This window comes from Acinonyx jubatus, chromosome D4 (assembly GCF_027475565.1).
Source record: "Acinonyx jubatus isolate Ajub_Pintada_27869175 chromosome D4, VMU_Ajub_asm_v1.0, whole genome shotgun sequence".
Lineage (NCBI taxonomy): Eukaryota > Metazoa > Chordata > Mammalia > Carnivora > Felidae > Acinonyx > Acinonyx jubatus.
This window is the reverse complement of record NC_069391.1, coordinates 13,985,299-14,000,816: the sequence shown is the minus strand read 5'-3', so window position 1 is coordinate 14,000,816 and position 15,518 is coordinate 13,985,299. Positions and strand designations below refer to the sequence as shown.

The following is a 15,518-nucleotide window of genomic DNA, read 5'->3' as shown; positions in this document are numbered from 1 at the left end:
AATCCATCACGTTAGTGCTTTATAAAATATGTGGTGTTATTCTCTATTTATAAGACCAACAAATTTGAGTTTCTCACCATTTAAGAAAAGATTTTTAAGAATTCCAGTGTTTCTCACAGACCAAGGGAATAGAATAGAGACTCCAGAATTGGACCCACAAATGTATGGCCAACTAATCTTTGACAAACCAGGGAAGAATATCCAATGGAAAAAAGACAGTCTCTTTAACAAATGGTGCTGGGAGAACTGGACAGCAACATGCAGAAGGTTGAAACTAGACCACTTTCTCACACCATTCACAAAAATAAACTCAAAATGGATGAAGGACCTGAATGTAAGACAGGAAACCATCAAAACCCTAGAGGAGAAAGCAGGAAAAAAACCTATCTGACCTCAGCCACAGCAATTTCTTACTCGACACATCTCCAAAGGCAAGGGAATTAAAAGCAAAAATGACCTATTGGGACCTCATCAAGATAAAAAGCTTCTGCACTGCTAAAGGAAACAATCAACAAAACTAAAAGGCAACTGGCGGAATGGGAAAAGTTATTTGCAAATGACATATGAGATAAAGGGCTAGTATCCAAAATCTATAAAGAACTCACCAAACTTCACACCCGAAAAATAAATAATCCAGTGAAGAAATGGGCAAAAGACATGGACAGACACTTTTCTAAAGAAGACATCCCAATGGCCAACAGACACATGAAAAGATGCTCAATGTTACTCCTCATCAGGGAAATATAGATCAAAGCCACACTGAGATACCACCACGCAGGTCAGAGTGGCTAAAATGAACAAATCAGGAGACTATAGATGCTGGAGAGGATGTGGAGAAACGGGAACCCTCTTGCACTGTTGGTGGGAATGCATACTGGTACAGCTGCTCTGGAAAACAGTGTGGAGGTTCCTCAAAAAATTGAAAATAGATCTACCTTATGACCCAGCAATAGCACTGCTAGGAATTTACCCAAGGGATACAGGAGTGTTGATACATAGGAGCACGTGTACCCCAATGTTTATAGCAGTGCTTTCAACAGTGGCCAAATTATGGAAAGAGCCTAAATGTCCATCAACTGATGAATGGATAAAGAAATTGTGGTTTATATACAATGGAATACTACTTGGCAATGAGAAAGAATGAAATATGGCCTTTTGTAGCAACGTGGATGGAACTGGAGAGTGTTATGCTAAGTGAAATAAGTCAGGCAGAGAAAGATACTGTATGTTTTCACTCCTATGTGGATCCTGAGAAACTTAACAGAAGACCATGGGGGAGGGGAAGGGGGAAAAAAGTTATAGAGAGGGAAGGAGGCAAACCATAAGAGACTCTTAAATACTGAGAACAAACTGAGGGTTGATGGCAGGTGAGGGAGAGGGGAAAGTGGATGATGGGCATTGAGGAGGGCACCTGTTGGGAGGAGCACTGGGTGTTGTATGGAAACCAATTTGACAATAAATTATGTATATGTATGTGTATATATATATATACTCACAAATTATGTAGACAATAATTATATGTACACATATATGTATACATAAATATATATATATATATATGTGAAGAATTCCAGTGTTTTTGAACTTCAGGTTGGAGTTTAAAAAACAAACCCAGGTTAGTGCCAGTTTATTTTAAAAAAAAAGCTAACATCAAAATATTGCTGAAAACTTCAGTGCTGCATAATTATTAAAAGTGTAAGTTTTAGGGGTGCCTGGGTGGCTCAGTTGGTTGAGCAGTTGACTTCGACTCAGGTCATGATCTCACGGTTCCTGAGTTTAAGCCCCTCGTTGGGCTCTGTGCTGACAGCTCAGAGCCTGGAGCCTGCTTTGGATTCTGTCTCTGTCTCTCTCTCTCTCTCTCTCTCTCTCTCTTCCCCTCCCCCACTCTCTCTTGTCTCTCAAAAAAATGAATAAACGTTAAATTTTTTTTCAAGTGTATGTTTTAGATTCATATGCCTGGGTTCAAGCCTGGATTTGCACATCACTAGTTACAAGATCTTGAGCAAACTGTTATAATTTTTTGAAAATAGATATAGTAATTTCTATTTCGAAAATTTGTCCTACAAATCAAATTTTGTAAGTGTAAAGCACTTAGCACAGCGTGGTACATGGTTAATATTTAGTGACATTATTATACATGCTATATAATTATTATATAATGCTATATAGAGTAACATTTAAACATTGCAATTAGCACTAACCAGCTGTTTTTATATTTGCATGGCTTAAAACAATTTTTTTTTGTTATATAACATCAAACTAATATGTTTTTCAGAAAATGTATGTCATCTACTGATGATGATCTGTTTCTCTAATTGCAGAAGCTGATTCACATGCAGGAGTCCGATATATTACAGAGGCCCTTGTTAAAAAACTTACTAAACAGGACAATTTGGCCTTGGTAAAATCTCTGAACCTTTCACTTGCTAAAGATGGTGGCAAGAAATTTAGGGTAAGTTATCAGCATTTCTAAATATGGGCATTGTTTTTAATTTTCCTGTGTTTTAAAACTGAAAATTAGGGGCGCCTGGGTGGCGCAGTCAGTTAAGCGTCCGACTTCAGCTCAGGTCAGGATCTCGCGGTCCGTAAGTTCGAGCCCCGCGTCAGGCTTGGGCTGATGGCTCGGAGCCTGGAGCCTGTTTCCGATTCTGTGTCTCCCTCTCTCTCTGCCCCTCCCCTGTTCATACTCTGTCTCTCTCTGTCCCAAAAAAAATAAACGTTGAAAAAAAAATTTTTTTTAAATAAAAAATAAAATAAAAATAAAAAAATAAAAAAAAACAGAAAAAGAAAAAAAATAAAATAAAAAACTGAAAATTAAAAGATTATATTAGATTTACAGTAACATCTCTTGCTAATTTGTAGCAGATATTGTATTGTTTCCAGTGAAAGTTCTGTCAGAACTATGACATTTTCATTCATAAGCTGTTACTATTCTATACATTATTGGATTCTCTCTAGAGAAGTGATTGGCAAACTACAGCTTGTAAGGCCAAATCGGGCCTGCTGCCTATTTTTGTAAATAAAATTTTATTGGAACACAGCCACACTCATTTATCATGAATATTGTCTGTGGCTGTTTTTTATAAGGCCCACAAAGCCAAAAATATTCATTACGTGGCTTTTTCCAAAAAAGCTTGTTGATCCCTGCTCTAGAGTGTTTACTGCTTTATTCATAAACTATCCAATATGAACACATTGTAAAAGATGACTTAAATTTTTGAACTGGAAAATATATAAACTTAGATGCCTACTACAATAGTCACAAAAATTAATTCCAGAAGGTTGAATATCTTAATGAGACCAAAGCAAAATCAACCCACAAAAATACCGTAACAGTATTAGGAAAGAATAAAAGAGAATATATTTTAGAAGAGTCGGGAAAGCCTTTTAAGCAAACACCAGCCTTAATGCCACTTAGAAAAATATTGACAGACTTAGCTTGTGTAAAGATTAAAAAGTGTTTAATGAAAGGTACCTTTTAAAAAGTTAAAAGCAACAAACTGGCAGGGACTGTTTTCAACATCTGTAACAATACCCATATAATGTAAAGAGCTTCTACAATTTGGTAAGAGAGACAACACAATGGAAAATGTGCAAAGGGTATGAACAAGGCATTCGCAAAAGTATTATAAATGACTAATGCTGACATGAAAATGTATTCAACTTAAATAACATCAAATAAATATGAAATAAAGTAAGAGTTTGGTACCATTTTCCATCTTGTGTGTCTAATGGACAAGAATCAAAAGGATTATTTCATGTTCAGAAAGGTGTGGGAAGTGCATATTATCATATGGTCTTAGTGGGACATACAGATTGGTGCTGCATTTTATAAAGACTGGTAGCATTTATCCAAATGTCAAATGTACTTATTTGATCCAGAAATTGAGTTTATATTTACTGAATTTATACTTACTAACCCAGCAATTCTACTCCTCCATGTCTGTTGTACTTGATTTACATATACATTTATCCAAAAGTATATAGGCATGTTTATTAAGCATTATTTAAAATAGAAAAGTTGGAAATAACCAAATGTCAATAGGGGATTGGTTTTAAATGAATTATGATACAGTATACCATGAAATACTACCAAGTTTTTTAGAAAATTGAGTTAGAACTCTATGTATTAACATGAGAAAATGTCCAGTGTATTTAATAGGGAAAAAAAGCAAGTTCTAAAACATCTTGTATAGTAAGATCTAAAAATTCTGTTTTTATATATGTGTATGTATGGATGTAAATGAATTAAAAGGTGCAGATGTATTTCAACAATGGCTACCTTTGATCAGTGGGATCTTTTACATGGGCCTGGGGACGTGATGAAGAGAGCTTCTTATGTTTCGTTTGAAATTTTCATTAGAATATATTTATGTATTACTTATGTAATTAAAAAGGAAACAGGAGAGGGCACCTGGGTGGCTCAGCTGTTGGCTCAATCCGACTCTTGATTTTGGCTCAGGTCATGATCTCATGGTCGTGGGATCAAGCCCCATGTAGGGCTCTGCACTGACAGTGCAGATTCTCTCTCCCACTCTCTGTCCCTATCCCCTTTCAAAATAAATAAATAAAAATTTTTAAAAAAGGAAAAAGGAGACATTCTGGAGTTTACAAGTTGCAAAAATGACACCAAAGTGGTAAATATTTACTGTATGCTTATTATATGCCAGGCATTATGTTAGTCTATAGGAACACCATACACAGGTAAATAAGCTCGGTTTCTGATCTCTGGGAACATAGAGCTTCCGAGAAGAATGCCTAGCATTAAGAGGAGAAATAGTGAAGGGGAATCAGAGAAAGCACAAAGAGGAGAGGCTGAAGGGGCTATGAGAACAGAAGATCTAAGAGTATGATGGAGAGAGGCCAATGGAGGGAGAACATCAAGCACGAACGGATGATAAAAAATGTCACGGAATCATTAAATAGGACTAAAGCTTAGAAGAAGTCATTTGGATCTGGTGTAAAAAGTCCTTCTGTTTCTCAAACCAACCAAGTTCATTCTTTTAGGGCCTTTGTATTTTTTCTTTTTTACTCTGCCTGTTCACACAGCTGGCTTTTTGTTATTTAGGTCTCAGCTCAGTGTACATCCTCTGTGTGCCACCCAGTTGCAATTAACTCCCTTCTCAGTGACTCCTCATTCTTTCAGTCACCGAGTATTTATTCAGTGCCCATTATGTGCCAGGCATTTATGCTATCACAGTGAACACAGCAGACAGATCTGCCCTCTGGATGCCTTGCATGCTGTCATGTCACGTTATCTTTCTTTTCTTGTGAATATGCTTCAACATCTGAAAATGTTGTTTATTTCTTTACTGGCTTTCTCCACGAATGAAAACAAGGACTTTGGTTTCCTTATTCAGCACTGTATTTCCAGTACCTAGAACAGTTCCTGGCACATAATCCATGTTTGAGAAATATGTGTAGAATGGATGAATGAATGGCAGTCTTAGAACTATTTGATTACCTAGTAAAGGCAGAAGATATACTGCCTTACCAATAGAGTAAGAGTAAATGGAAAGCAGAATGAACAAATGTACCCAACTCTTGTGAGGACGTGGTCACACATAAAGGAGATAAAATGATAGCTTGATAGGAAAACAGGTTCAGCGCGAGGTGATTTGCTTTATACAGAGGAGACAGAGCCTGTCGAAAAAAGGCTCCTGTAGCAGGGGGGATGGTCTAGTTCATTGGTATCCATTGCCTGGTGCTGTATCTGGTATGTAGTAACTGCATAAGAGCTGTCTTTTGAATAGTGACTTTCAAAAAAGTTTATTTATTTTGAGAGAGAGATATAGGGAGCCGGGGGGTAGGGGGAGGGCAGAGAGAGAGAGAGAGAGAGAGAGAGAGAGAGAGAGAGAGAGAGGGACAGAGAGAATCCCAAGCAGGCTCCAAGCTGTCCATGCAAAGCCTGATGGGGGGCTCGAGCCCATGAACCTTGAGATCACAACCTGAGCCAAAATCAAGAGTTGGACACTCAACTGACCGAGCCACCCTGGTGCCTCTGAATAGTGACTTTTAAAATTTGATCCAGGAGAGATAGAGATTGAAGATGCAAGAGCATGGGGTGGGGGGAGGGGGGTAGACGAGATGATGCAAGGGTGTACGTACCTAGCTGAACTTTGAAGAAAGAAGGAGAAGAGGGAGAGGGATAGAAAAGTTGAGGTGGAATTCTTGGTGGACAGTCTTGAGTGTCTCAGTACATAGGAAGTGTTGTCTGTCGAAGGGCAAGGAAAGTTTGGGAAGAGCTGCTATTCCTGGTCAAAGGAATCCCGTACTAAGGGATTGTCCAGGAGAGCAGTAAGGGTTTATTATTTTCTGGTGACTGATCAAAACAGCCCCTGATGCACATACATACACGGTGTACTTTATGTCAAAGAATCTGTTGTCTAAAGTATTCATTTGTTTCCAATTAGTATATCGAAAATTTGGAAAAATGTGTTAAACTTGAAGTACTGAATCTCAGCTATAATATAATAGGGAAGATGGAGAAGATGGACAAGCTGGTAAAATTACGTGAACTCAACTTATCATATAACAAAATCTGGTAAGTAAGTACTTCTTTAGGTAGCATTGCAGGGTTGTCTTTGTTAGAAAGATTAATGCCACTCACATTACTGAATTGAAAGAGTCCTTTGAAATAGCAGACACCTGGATCCTCCTTCATTGCTAGCCTAATGCTTCACATATAACTGCTTTTGTGTTTTGGCATTACTAAAGTGCAGAATAATATCTTTCTAGCGTTATCCAAGGAGATACATGAGTACCAAGTTTTATCTGAATTCTGTTTTTGACAGGAAGTTTTCACAGGTAGAGTCTTTGATCCACTGCCTTATTACATTAAGAAAGTTGACAGGAAGCAGTGTTTTAACCCTATCATTTTGATCCTAAAGATACTCCAATGTGTTTTGATCCTATGTGTTTATCCTGAAGTTTTTTGTTTATTGCTCTAAGAAATACACTCTCAGTCATGTTTCCACTTCATAGTATATATTACTGTGAGAAAGAAACATAATAAAACTGGCAGTGGCAAAAAAATACACATAGAAAACCTGTTATAAACAAAAGGATGCAATTGTCAAATCTTGAAAATCTTTATATACTTCGCCCTGCCTTAGACTTGGTAGATACAGTGGCCAACAAAATAAAACAACTAACAGTGGCAGAGGCTCTAATACAGCAAAAATGGAATGGGGGAAAAAACCCGATTAATGAGTTAAATCCTTAACATAAGGTTTATATAAAAAATAATTGATCGTAATGAAAGCAATTTCAATAAAGTGAAAATGAAGATATAAAAGCTTGGAAATATTTGCCCATATAGAAAACTTACCAAGAAATTAATTTGACAATTCAGTTGGGAAAATGTTTCATCAGTGAAAATTCCTCAGTGTGAATGATGCTTTATTGATTTAAATATTCTGACTGAAATATTTATGTTCATAAATATAGTGTTGTTTTAGGGAGGCCACAAGTTCAAAATGGCAGCCATATCTTGCTGGCATAGCGTGTGTGTGCTCTTGAGATTTTCAGCTCTCCTCTAGCTTCCCACTAGTACTTCTCACAGTGATTAGAATGCCACGGACAGACTCTTTTCTGTATTGTGGGATCCTAAAGTTTGATAGTAAGATACGTAGGATTCCTGACCCAGTAATGAAGAGTTGGCAGCTTAGCTGTTCTGATCAATTTCTTTTCAGCCACTTTTTGTTTGTTTCTCATTTATAAAAAGGGTTAACAAATTTTAATTACGAAAATTAACCCCACATAAAACCAAGGCAATTTATTCTAAACATACAAGGGAAGCACTGTATCATTATATTTACTAAATTTGATTTTATTTTTTCCAGCAAAATTGAAGGCATAGAAAATATGCATAATTTGCAAAAGCTAAACCTTGCAGGAAATGAAATCGAACATATCCCAATATGGTTAGGGAAGAAGTTAAAATCTTTGCGAATCCTCAATCTGAAAGGCAACAAGATATCATCGGTAAGTTATTCAGAGTAGCAAGGATGTTTTTCAAATTTTTAGACTTGTGGAAAAAAAAGTTAAAATCTAAGTTTTTTTTTTAAAAAAATGAGATTTCTTCTTTCAAGGTTCTTGGTCCTGTGACCATTTATCAAATTCAGGCATAATCAAGGGACTCTCCAGGGTAAATACATATAGGCCTTTCTGGTTTTGCAAAGTTCCATGGTAACTGAGAGTTGGCCTCTTAGGATTTCTGCATCTACCATTTCATTTGAGCCTCAGAAAACTTTTTTTAAGGAGGCAGTAAAGGGATTATTTTTATAATACTATCAGATAGTATAGTCTTTTTTCCATTTTCGGGTTGAGTCTGTTACCCAAAGCACACAACGTGGGCCAAAATCCAGGTCACTGAATGTCAGGAACAGAGTTCTTTGTTTTTTTCAGACTTACAAATTAAGCTTGATTATAATGTCAGGTGTTGTAGAAGGTTAATCACTAGCTCTTTATATTAGAACAATTTTGTTATCATGGCTCACACAATCTGATAATCCTGTATATTTTTCTTTGGAGTATAATTTATTATTTTCTTCTGACATTTACAAGGTGTTCAATATGTATTTGTTAAGTAAAAACATTGATTTACTTAAATTTATATTAAAATGAGGAACAATCATGCCTAATTTAAAGAACATCAGTCATAGAATAGACAATAAAAGCTGTGCCTTCTGGGGCGCCTGGGTGGCTCAGTCAGTTAAGCTTCCGACTTCGGCTCAGGTCATGATCTCATGACTTGTGAGTTCGAGCCCCGCGTGGGGCTCTGTGCTGACAGCTCAGAGCCTGGAGCCTCTTCAGATTCTGTGTCTTTCTTTCTCTCTCGCTCTGCTGCTCCCCTGCTCACACACTTTCTCTCTTTGTCTCTCAAAAATAAATAAACATTAAAAAAAAAAAAAAAAGCTGTGCCTTCTAATATGGGTCTAGACCTGCCTTCTGTGACCTTGGAAAATCCCTTTATCTGCCTAAAACTCATTGTTTAAATTGGAAAAAAACCAAATTCTGCCCCGCCTTCTTTCCTTACCGGCATGTTATGGGGCTCAGATAAAATGATTGATGTGAAAATGCTTTAAAAACTTTAAAACACTAAATAACTCTTAGGGTTGTATTCCTTAAACCTTCACCAATGGAAGCCAATAATGATAATCAACATTTGTTTAATTGCGGTGCAATTCACATTGTCTATGCTTTTTTATTTCACCTTTTATAAAGTTGTGGTAAGATGACTCTGTGCCATTTCACTGCAACAGCCCAACAGCCTCAGAAGAGCCCAAGGCCTGTACTATGTTGCACAGCATCACTTTGGAGCTCTTGTGGCTCATGGAGTGATGGAAAGTGGGAGCCATGAATCTAAAATTTGCTAAAAATACTTCTCAAAGTAGTTGATTTTCAGATAGGATTTGGTGTCAGCTGATGTTAACAGGAAAATCATTCAATAAGTATTTATCATCATTTCTAATTTTGCATGACTTTCTCATCCCAGTTTATATTTGACATTGACATCAGTAAGAGTGATACACATTCACTTGTGAGAGGAGATTTATTTGTAGTAGCTATTAACAATAGTGTTTCTCGGAGTGCCTGGGTGGCTCAGTCAGTTAAGCATATGACTTTGGCTCAGGTCATAATCTCACGGCTTGTGGGTTCCAGCCCTACATCAGGCTTGGTGATGACAGTTCAGAACCTGGAGCCTGCTTCAGATTCTGTCTCCCTCTTTCTCTGCTCCTTCCCTGCTCATGCTCACGCTCTCTCTCTCTCAAAAAATTAACAAACGTTAACAAAATTTTTTTTTTAAATAGTGTTTCTCAACCTTTTAAAATCCCTCTTTGGATAAACATAAAAATCATACTTCAAAAATGTGAGTAGCCCTCCATATTCTTATTTATTTTAACTATCAATTGTAACCATTATCTGAAGATTTGCCAAAATCTTTTTTTATAGCCGTTTATATTTTTGATGTGTTCAATCAGTACAGTGAAAAGATAATAGGTTTTAAGTTACACAGACTGGAATTCAGATCCTGTTTTGTTCATTTGTAAGCTCTGAGCTTTGGGCAAGTTATTTAACTTCTTTGAACCTCAGTTTCTTCATCTCCAAAATTAAGGTGGTGTTTATATCATAGGTTATTGTGAGGAATCATGAATGAAATGGTATATGGAAAATGCCTAATACTCCTCTGATATACTCTAGATACTCAGATACTCCCTTTCTGTTCCTCCCCTCACACCAGTTTTGAATAATGGGTTCTATGCATAGGACCATGGGTTCCTTGCCATGCTGATAGCAATTTTCTTGATTTCTTACTTCCTTGGGTATGTTTTTATTTTAAAATTAACTTACACTAATACTAATGTTATATATCATTTCAGCTCCAAGATGTAAGCAAGTTGAAACCACTTCAAGATTTGACTTCTCTGATCCTACTTGAAAATCCAGTTGTGGCCCTTCCTCATTACATCCAGTTTACCATTTTTCACCTTCGCTCATTAGAAAGTCTGGAAGGTCAGCCAGTAACTACTCAGGACAGACAGGAAGCTTTTGAGAGATTCAGTTTAGGTAAGGTGACATTTTTAAAAAACTAAATTTGGGTGGGGGAGGAATTTATTTGCAGGAGTTATCCAGAAAAATATATTGACGTATGAACTTTGTAATGCTATTACAATTTGCGTGGAAAATGCATCATAAATCAATTGACATCATTATACAACAATTGTACATTAACATTATTAAGACTTGGCAAATATTCATTGAGCACGTACTGTGAGCCAGGCACTGTGTCCGGCACCGAGGATACAATGGTGAACAAGATATTGGTACTGGCCTTCAGGCAGCTTGTGTTGTAGTGGAAAAGACAGACAAAAAGCAAGCAAACTCAGGTAAAATAACAGAGGAGGACACGCTTTTGGGTAAAGTGATGTAAAGGTATGGCTCTCTGAGAAAGTGACCTGTAAGCAGAAGGCAGAGGCAGGAGAGGATTAGCCATGTAAACAAAGGCATTCAAGGAGAGGGACAGCTTGCTTGCACTCTCAGGCTGGAAAGACCCTGGTAAATTAAGGAACTGGAAGATCAAGACGACTGCAGAGTCGCTCAAGCAAAAGTTGGGAGAGATGGGGGGAGGCATGAGATGACACAGGGCCTTGGGGTTTGGATTTTGTTTCAGGGGCAATGGGAAGCAATTGAGAATTTTTAGGCAGCAGTGGGACACAATCCAGTTTATATGTTAATGATTATTTTTAGAGTACACTTAGCATGATGAGAGCACTGAGTAATGTGTAGAATTGTTGAATCACTGTATTATATACCTGAAACTAATATAACACTGTATGTTAAGAATACTGGATGGGCGCCTGGGTGGCTCAGTTGGTTGAGCATCTGACTTCGGCTCAGGTCATGGTCTCAGGGTTCGTGAGTTCGAGTCCCGCATCGAGCTCTGTGCTGTTAGCGCAGATCCTGCTTCAGATCCTCTGTCCTCCTCTCTCCCTGCCCCTCCCCTGCTCATGCTTGCTTTCTCTCTCTCATTCTCAAAAATAAATAAACATTAAAAAAAAAATACTGGAACTAAAATTTTTTTTAAAGATGATTTTTAATGCAAGATGGAGATTGATTTAGAACAAGGTAAATGGAGATAAAAGGACTTGTTCAGAGGCTATTATGGTAATCTAGGCTAGAAATGGTGGCTTGTATTTAGGTGGTGGATGTGGAATAGACAGATCAGTTTTGGAGGTAGAATTAGCAACATTTTCTAATGAACTGGATATTTCCCAGGCTTCTGGCTTAAGTAAGTGATTCGATTGGTGATATTGTACATAAAAAAGGGAGAATTCAGAATGCTGAGTTTTGAATGGCTGTGAGACAACCAAGAAGAAGGTTGGAAATGTGCGTCTGAAGTTCAAAGAGATCTGTCCTAGAGATAATTGTTTGTCAGCATAACAGAATTTAATCCCACTGGAATTGATTGGCTCACTCAGACAGGCGTTGAGAGGAGCAAGAAGGTGAGCCACCTAAGAAGACTAAGAGAGGCCAACAAGGTAAGGAGAAACCCAGGAAGTAGTGGGTTGCAAAACCCCAAGATTTCATGAGAGGAAGTGGTCAGCTACGTTGAATGTTGCTGAGACATAAAGAGAAAATAAGATGAGCACAGAGAAGTGCTTTAGATGGGCAACATATAAGGAGTGGTTGGAAAAATGCTAGGTTATATAGATCCAAGAGTGAATGGAAGGGAGACATTTGGGTGAATATTTGAAATTTTCTCCCATAATTTCTCTCTCCTAGTACCTAATGAATGATTTTTTAAATCATTTAAATTTAAATTTTTCAGTTAAAAAATATATGTATGTATATATATATGTGTATATATATATATATATATATACGTATATATATGTATGTTTATATGTATGTATATATATATATACATACATATATATATACATCTATATATACATACACACACATACATATATATATTTATTCACCTATAGCTTCCAGACCAGGAAATGGGCAGAACTGAATGCAGTAACCAAAGAAAGAAAGAGAATATTCAGGAGTGGAGTGGAGAGACAATCATGGCTCAATTCTTACAGCCCAAGATGGGATCAGAGAAAAAGAGGAAAGATTGTCTCTTGATAAGAGAGACACTTAATCAGAAGGGAGCAAAGATGTGTGCAGTTGTGGGTAGTTTTATTGCTTTGGTGGTAGGAAAATGAGAAAGTTCCCGGGGGGTGGGGTCTAAGTTTTCTCAGTGGAATATGAGGTCATCAGCTGAGAAAGAAAATGAAAGGAGTATGGGAGTCTTGAAAAGAAAGAGAAAGGTATGAAATAGTTATGTAAGAGCATTAGGAAATGAGTCTATGTTCTATCATTTGAAATTGATGTTAGTCCATTTTGACTTACGAAAACAGCAGTTTCATATGGTTTGATCTCATGCTTGCGAAATAGGACACATTTTTATTTATTTATTTTATTTTAACTCCATATTTGTTACCCTGGAGTTTATGTTTTGGAATCATTGAAAATATAAATAATGCAAAGGAAAGTCATCATATAAATACAGTTTTCGGGCAAATGTTTAAATTACTTATGAACATGACTTTGAATATTAATTAGGAGCCTTTAAGGCTCTTGGGATCCAGTAGTGAACCAGACACATGCAGTTTCTGCTTTTACAAAGGTTTAGTGGGAAAGGCCGACAGCCTAGCTATTTGATCACATCTTACAACTCATTGGGTGATGAAGGCCACAGCACAGATGCAGGGTAACCTAAGAGCATACCTAGGAAACATCACACCTGGGGAGAGGATCGAGTCAGAGCAGGCTTCTCAAAACATTTTCCAAAATCGAGACCTAGAGGATACAAAATAAGCCAGTAGGAGATAGAGGAAGAAAGTTCCAGGCAGAGGTGTGAATAAAAGCCCGCAGGTAAGAAGAGCCATCACAAATATGAAGGAGTAGAGTCACTTCAGAAAGGCTACAGTGGGGTGGACTTGACAATGAGGCTGGAGAGGGACTTTGGGACCAAATCATGAAGAGCTTTGTCAGTTCTTCATGTAAGCGTTTTGGATCCTATTCTAAGCATAGTTGGAAGCCTTTGAATGATTTTTAAGATCACACAGTATTTTACAAACATGCTTACGAATATGAAATAAAGTATTGCATGTATTTTAGTAGGAGACCTAGAAAAAACCCTCATTTACCAACATACTAATTGAATGAAATACTTGGAAGTAAAGTGTTACCTTTTAAAATTGTTATCCAAATGATAATGCCTTCTTACCTCTTAGTATAAATCACTTTCTAGCTCAAGATAGTCTTTTTTCCCCCAAAACCATAGTGAATAGTTTTCAAAGTAGAATTGTACCTATACTGTTGTAAGACTTCTTTTGCTATTATTTGAGAGAGAGTCTTACCTTTATTCAAGTAGAAAATATAATGCTCAATAAACTATTACATTTGTGTTGGCAGAAGAGGTAGAGAGACTGGAAAGAGACCTGGAAAAGAAGACAACGGAAACTGAAGAGCTTCGGAGCGCACAGACAAGGTTCCTTGAGGAAATTAAAAGTCAAGATAAATTGAACAAATCACTGAAAGAGGAGGCCATGTTACAAAAACAGAGCTATGAGGAGCTGGAGAGTAACCTAAACACGAAAAATGAATTGGTAAGCCCATGTTTTACATTGCTTTGACTGTGTTCTTTTGAGATAGAGAATTCTTTGTCCTTGGGTCTAAAAACAAAACTTCTTGGACATAAAATGGGGAAGGTGTGGTTTAACAGAAATTTGTGCAAAAGGTCTTACAAGTTGTAGGTAACTGTGTACTGTGTGAAATGGCTCCACAAAAGACGAATACTATCTTGGGCTGCATTATGTGAAGCTGGTATCCAAAACAGGAGGATGGTGAAGCCCCTCACTATGAGGAGTCATACTGCCCCTAGATGTATGTATTTTGTTTTCAACAACAACATTGTTGGTGAGACTATACATTGGCAAAAACTTTTCAAATTGACAGGGGCGCCTGAGTGGCTCAGTCAGTTAAGCGTCTGACTTCAGCTCAGACTTCAGATGGGCTCTGTGCTGACAGGTCAGAGCCTGGAGCCTGCTTCAGATTCTGTGTCTCCCTCTCTCTCTGCCCCTCCCCTGCTTGTGCGCTCTCTCTCTCTCTCTCTCTCTCTCACAAGAGTAAATAAACATTTATTCTATGTGGATCCTGAGAAACTTAACAGAAGACCATGGGGGAGGGGAAGAAAAAAAATGGTTAGAGAGGGAGGGAACCAAAACATAAGAGACTCCTAAAAACTGAGAACAAACTGAGGGTTTATGGAGGGTGGGTGATGGGTATTGAGGGCACCTGTTGGGATGAGCACTGGGTGTTGTATGGAGACCAATTTGACAATAAATTTCATAATAAAAATAAATAAATAAAACCAGGAGACTGAAAAATAAATAAATAAATAATTAATAAAAAAAAGAAGGCAAATTGACAAAATTATCCAAATTTAAATGGACATGCCTATGTTCTACATATTGGAAATGTTACATATAATAGTTTTACATACAATACACATTTCTAATGCATTTTGTAGAAATGGTAGCAAGAATGTATGAAGATATTATATATGTACCTATACACACACACACACACACACACACACACACATGTGGACATTTGCTACAATATTGTTTATATAAGTAAACTATTGAAAATAGCTAACCTGTTCCTCAGTGGATATGCATCTGGTAGAATACTCGTGTTGCTAAAATGAGGTAGGGCTGTATGTCCTGATATGGAAGTATGTCTAATACATATTGCTACGTGGAAAAAGCAGGCTGTGAAAGAGTAGATCAAGTATGATGCTATATAAGTAGTATGTATGATGGTACAAGTATATATAGGAAAAAATGGTAACTCTTGACATTCTGGGGGGCGGAATTTTAAAGCACTTTCCAATTGCCATTTATGCACATCTATAATGTTTAAATTGTATATAATTTGGCTTTATGGTTGAA

The 15,518-nt window shown here is 37.2% G+C and overlaps 1 protein-coding gene across 5 annotated transcripts in view; it reads left to right on the top strand.

The window, feature by feature from the left end:
- CNTRL (centriolin) overlaps positions 1 to 15,518 on the top strand; it is an 83,952-nt gene that overhangs the window by 8,494 nt on the left and 59,940 nt on the right. For all 5 annotated transcript variants that reach the window (XM_027034989.2, XM_053204699.1, XM_027034987.2 and 2 more), the window contains exons 3-7: positions 2,322 to 2,452; positions 6,414 to 6,544; positions 7,845 to 7,986; positions 10,386 to 10,572; positions 13,978 to 14,171. In XM_027034989.2, the coding sequence (XP_026890790.2) occupies positions 2,322 to 2,452; positions 6,414 to 6,544; positions 7,845 to 7,986; positions 10,386 to 10,572; positions 13,978 to 14,171 (785 nt within the window). The remainder of the gene's footprint in view (positions 1 to 2,321; positions 2,453 to 6,413; positions 6,545 to 7,844; positions 7,987 to 10,385; positions 10,573 to 13,977; positions 14,172 to 15,518) is intronic.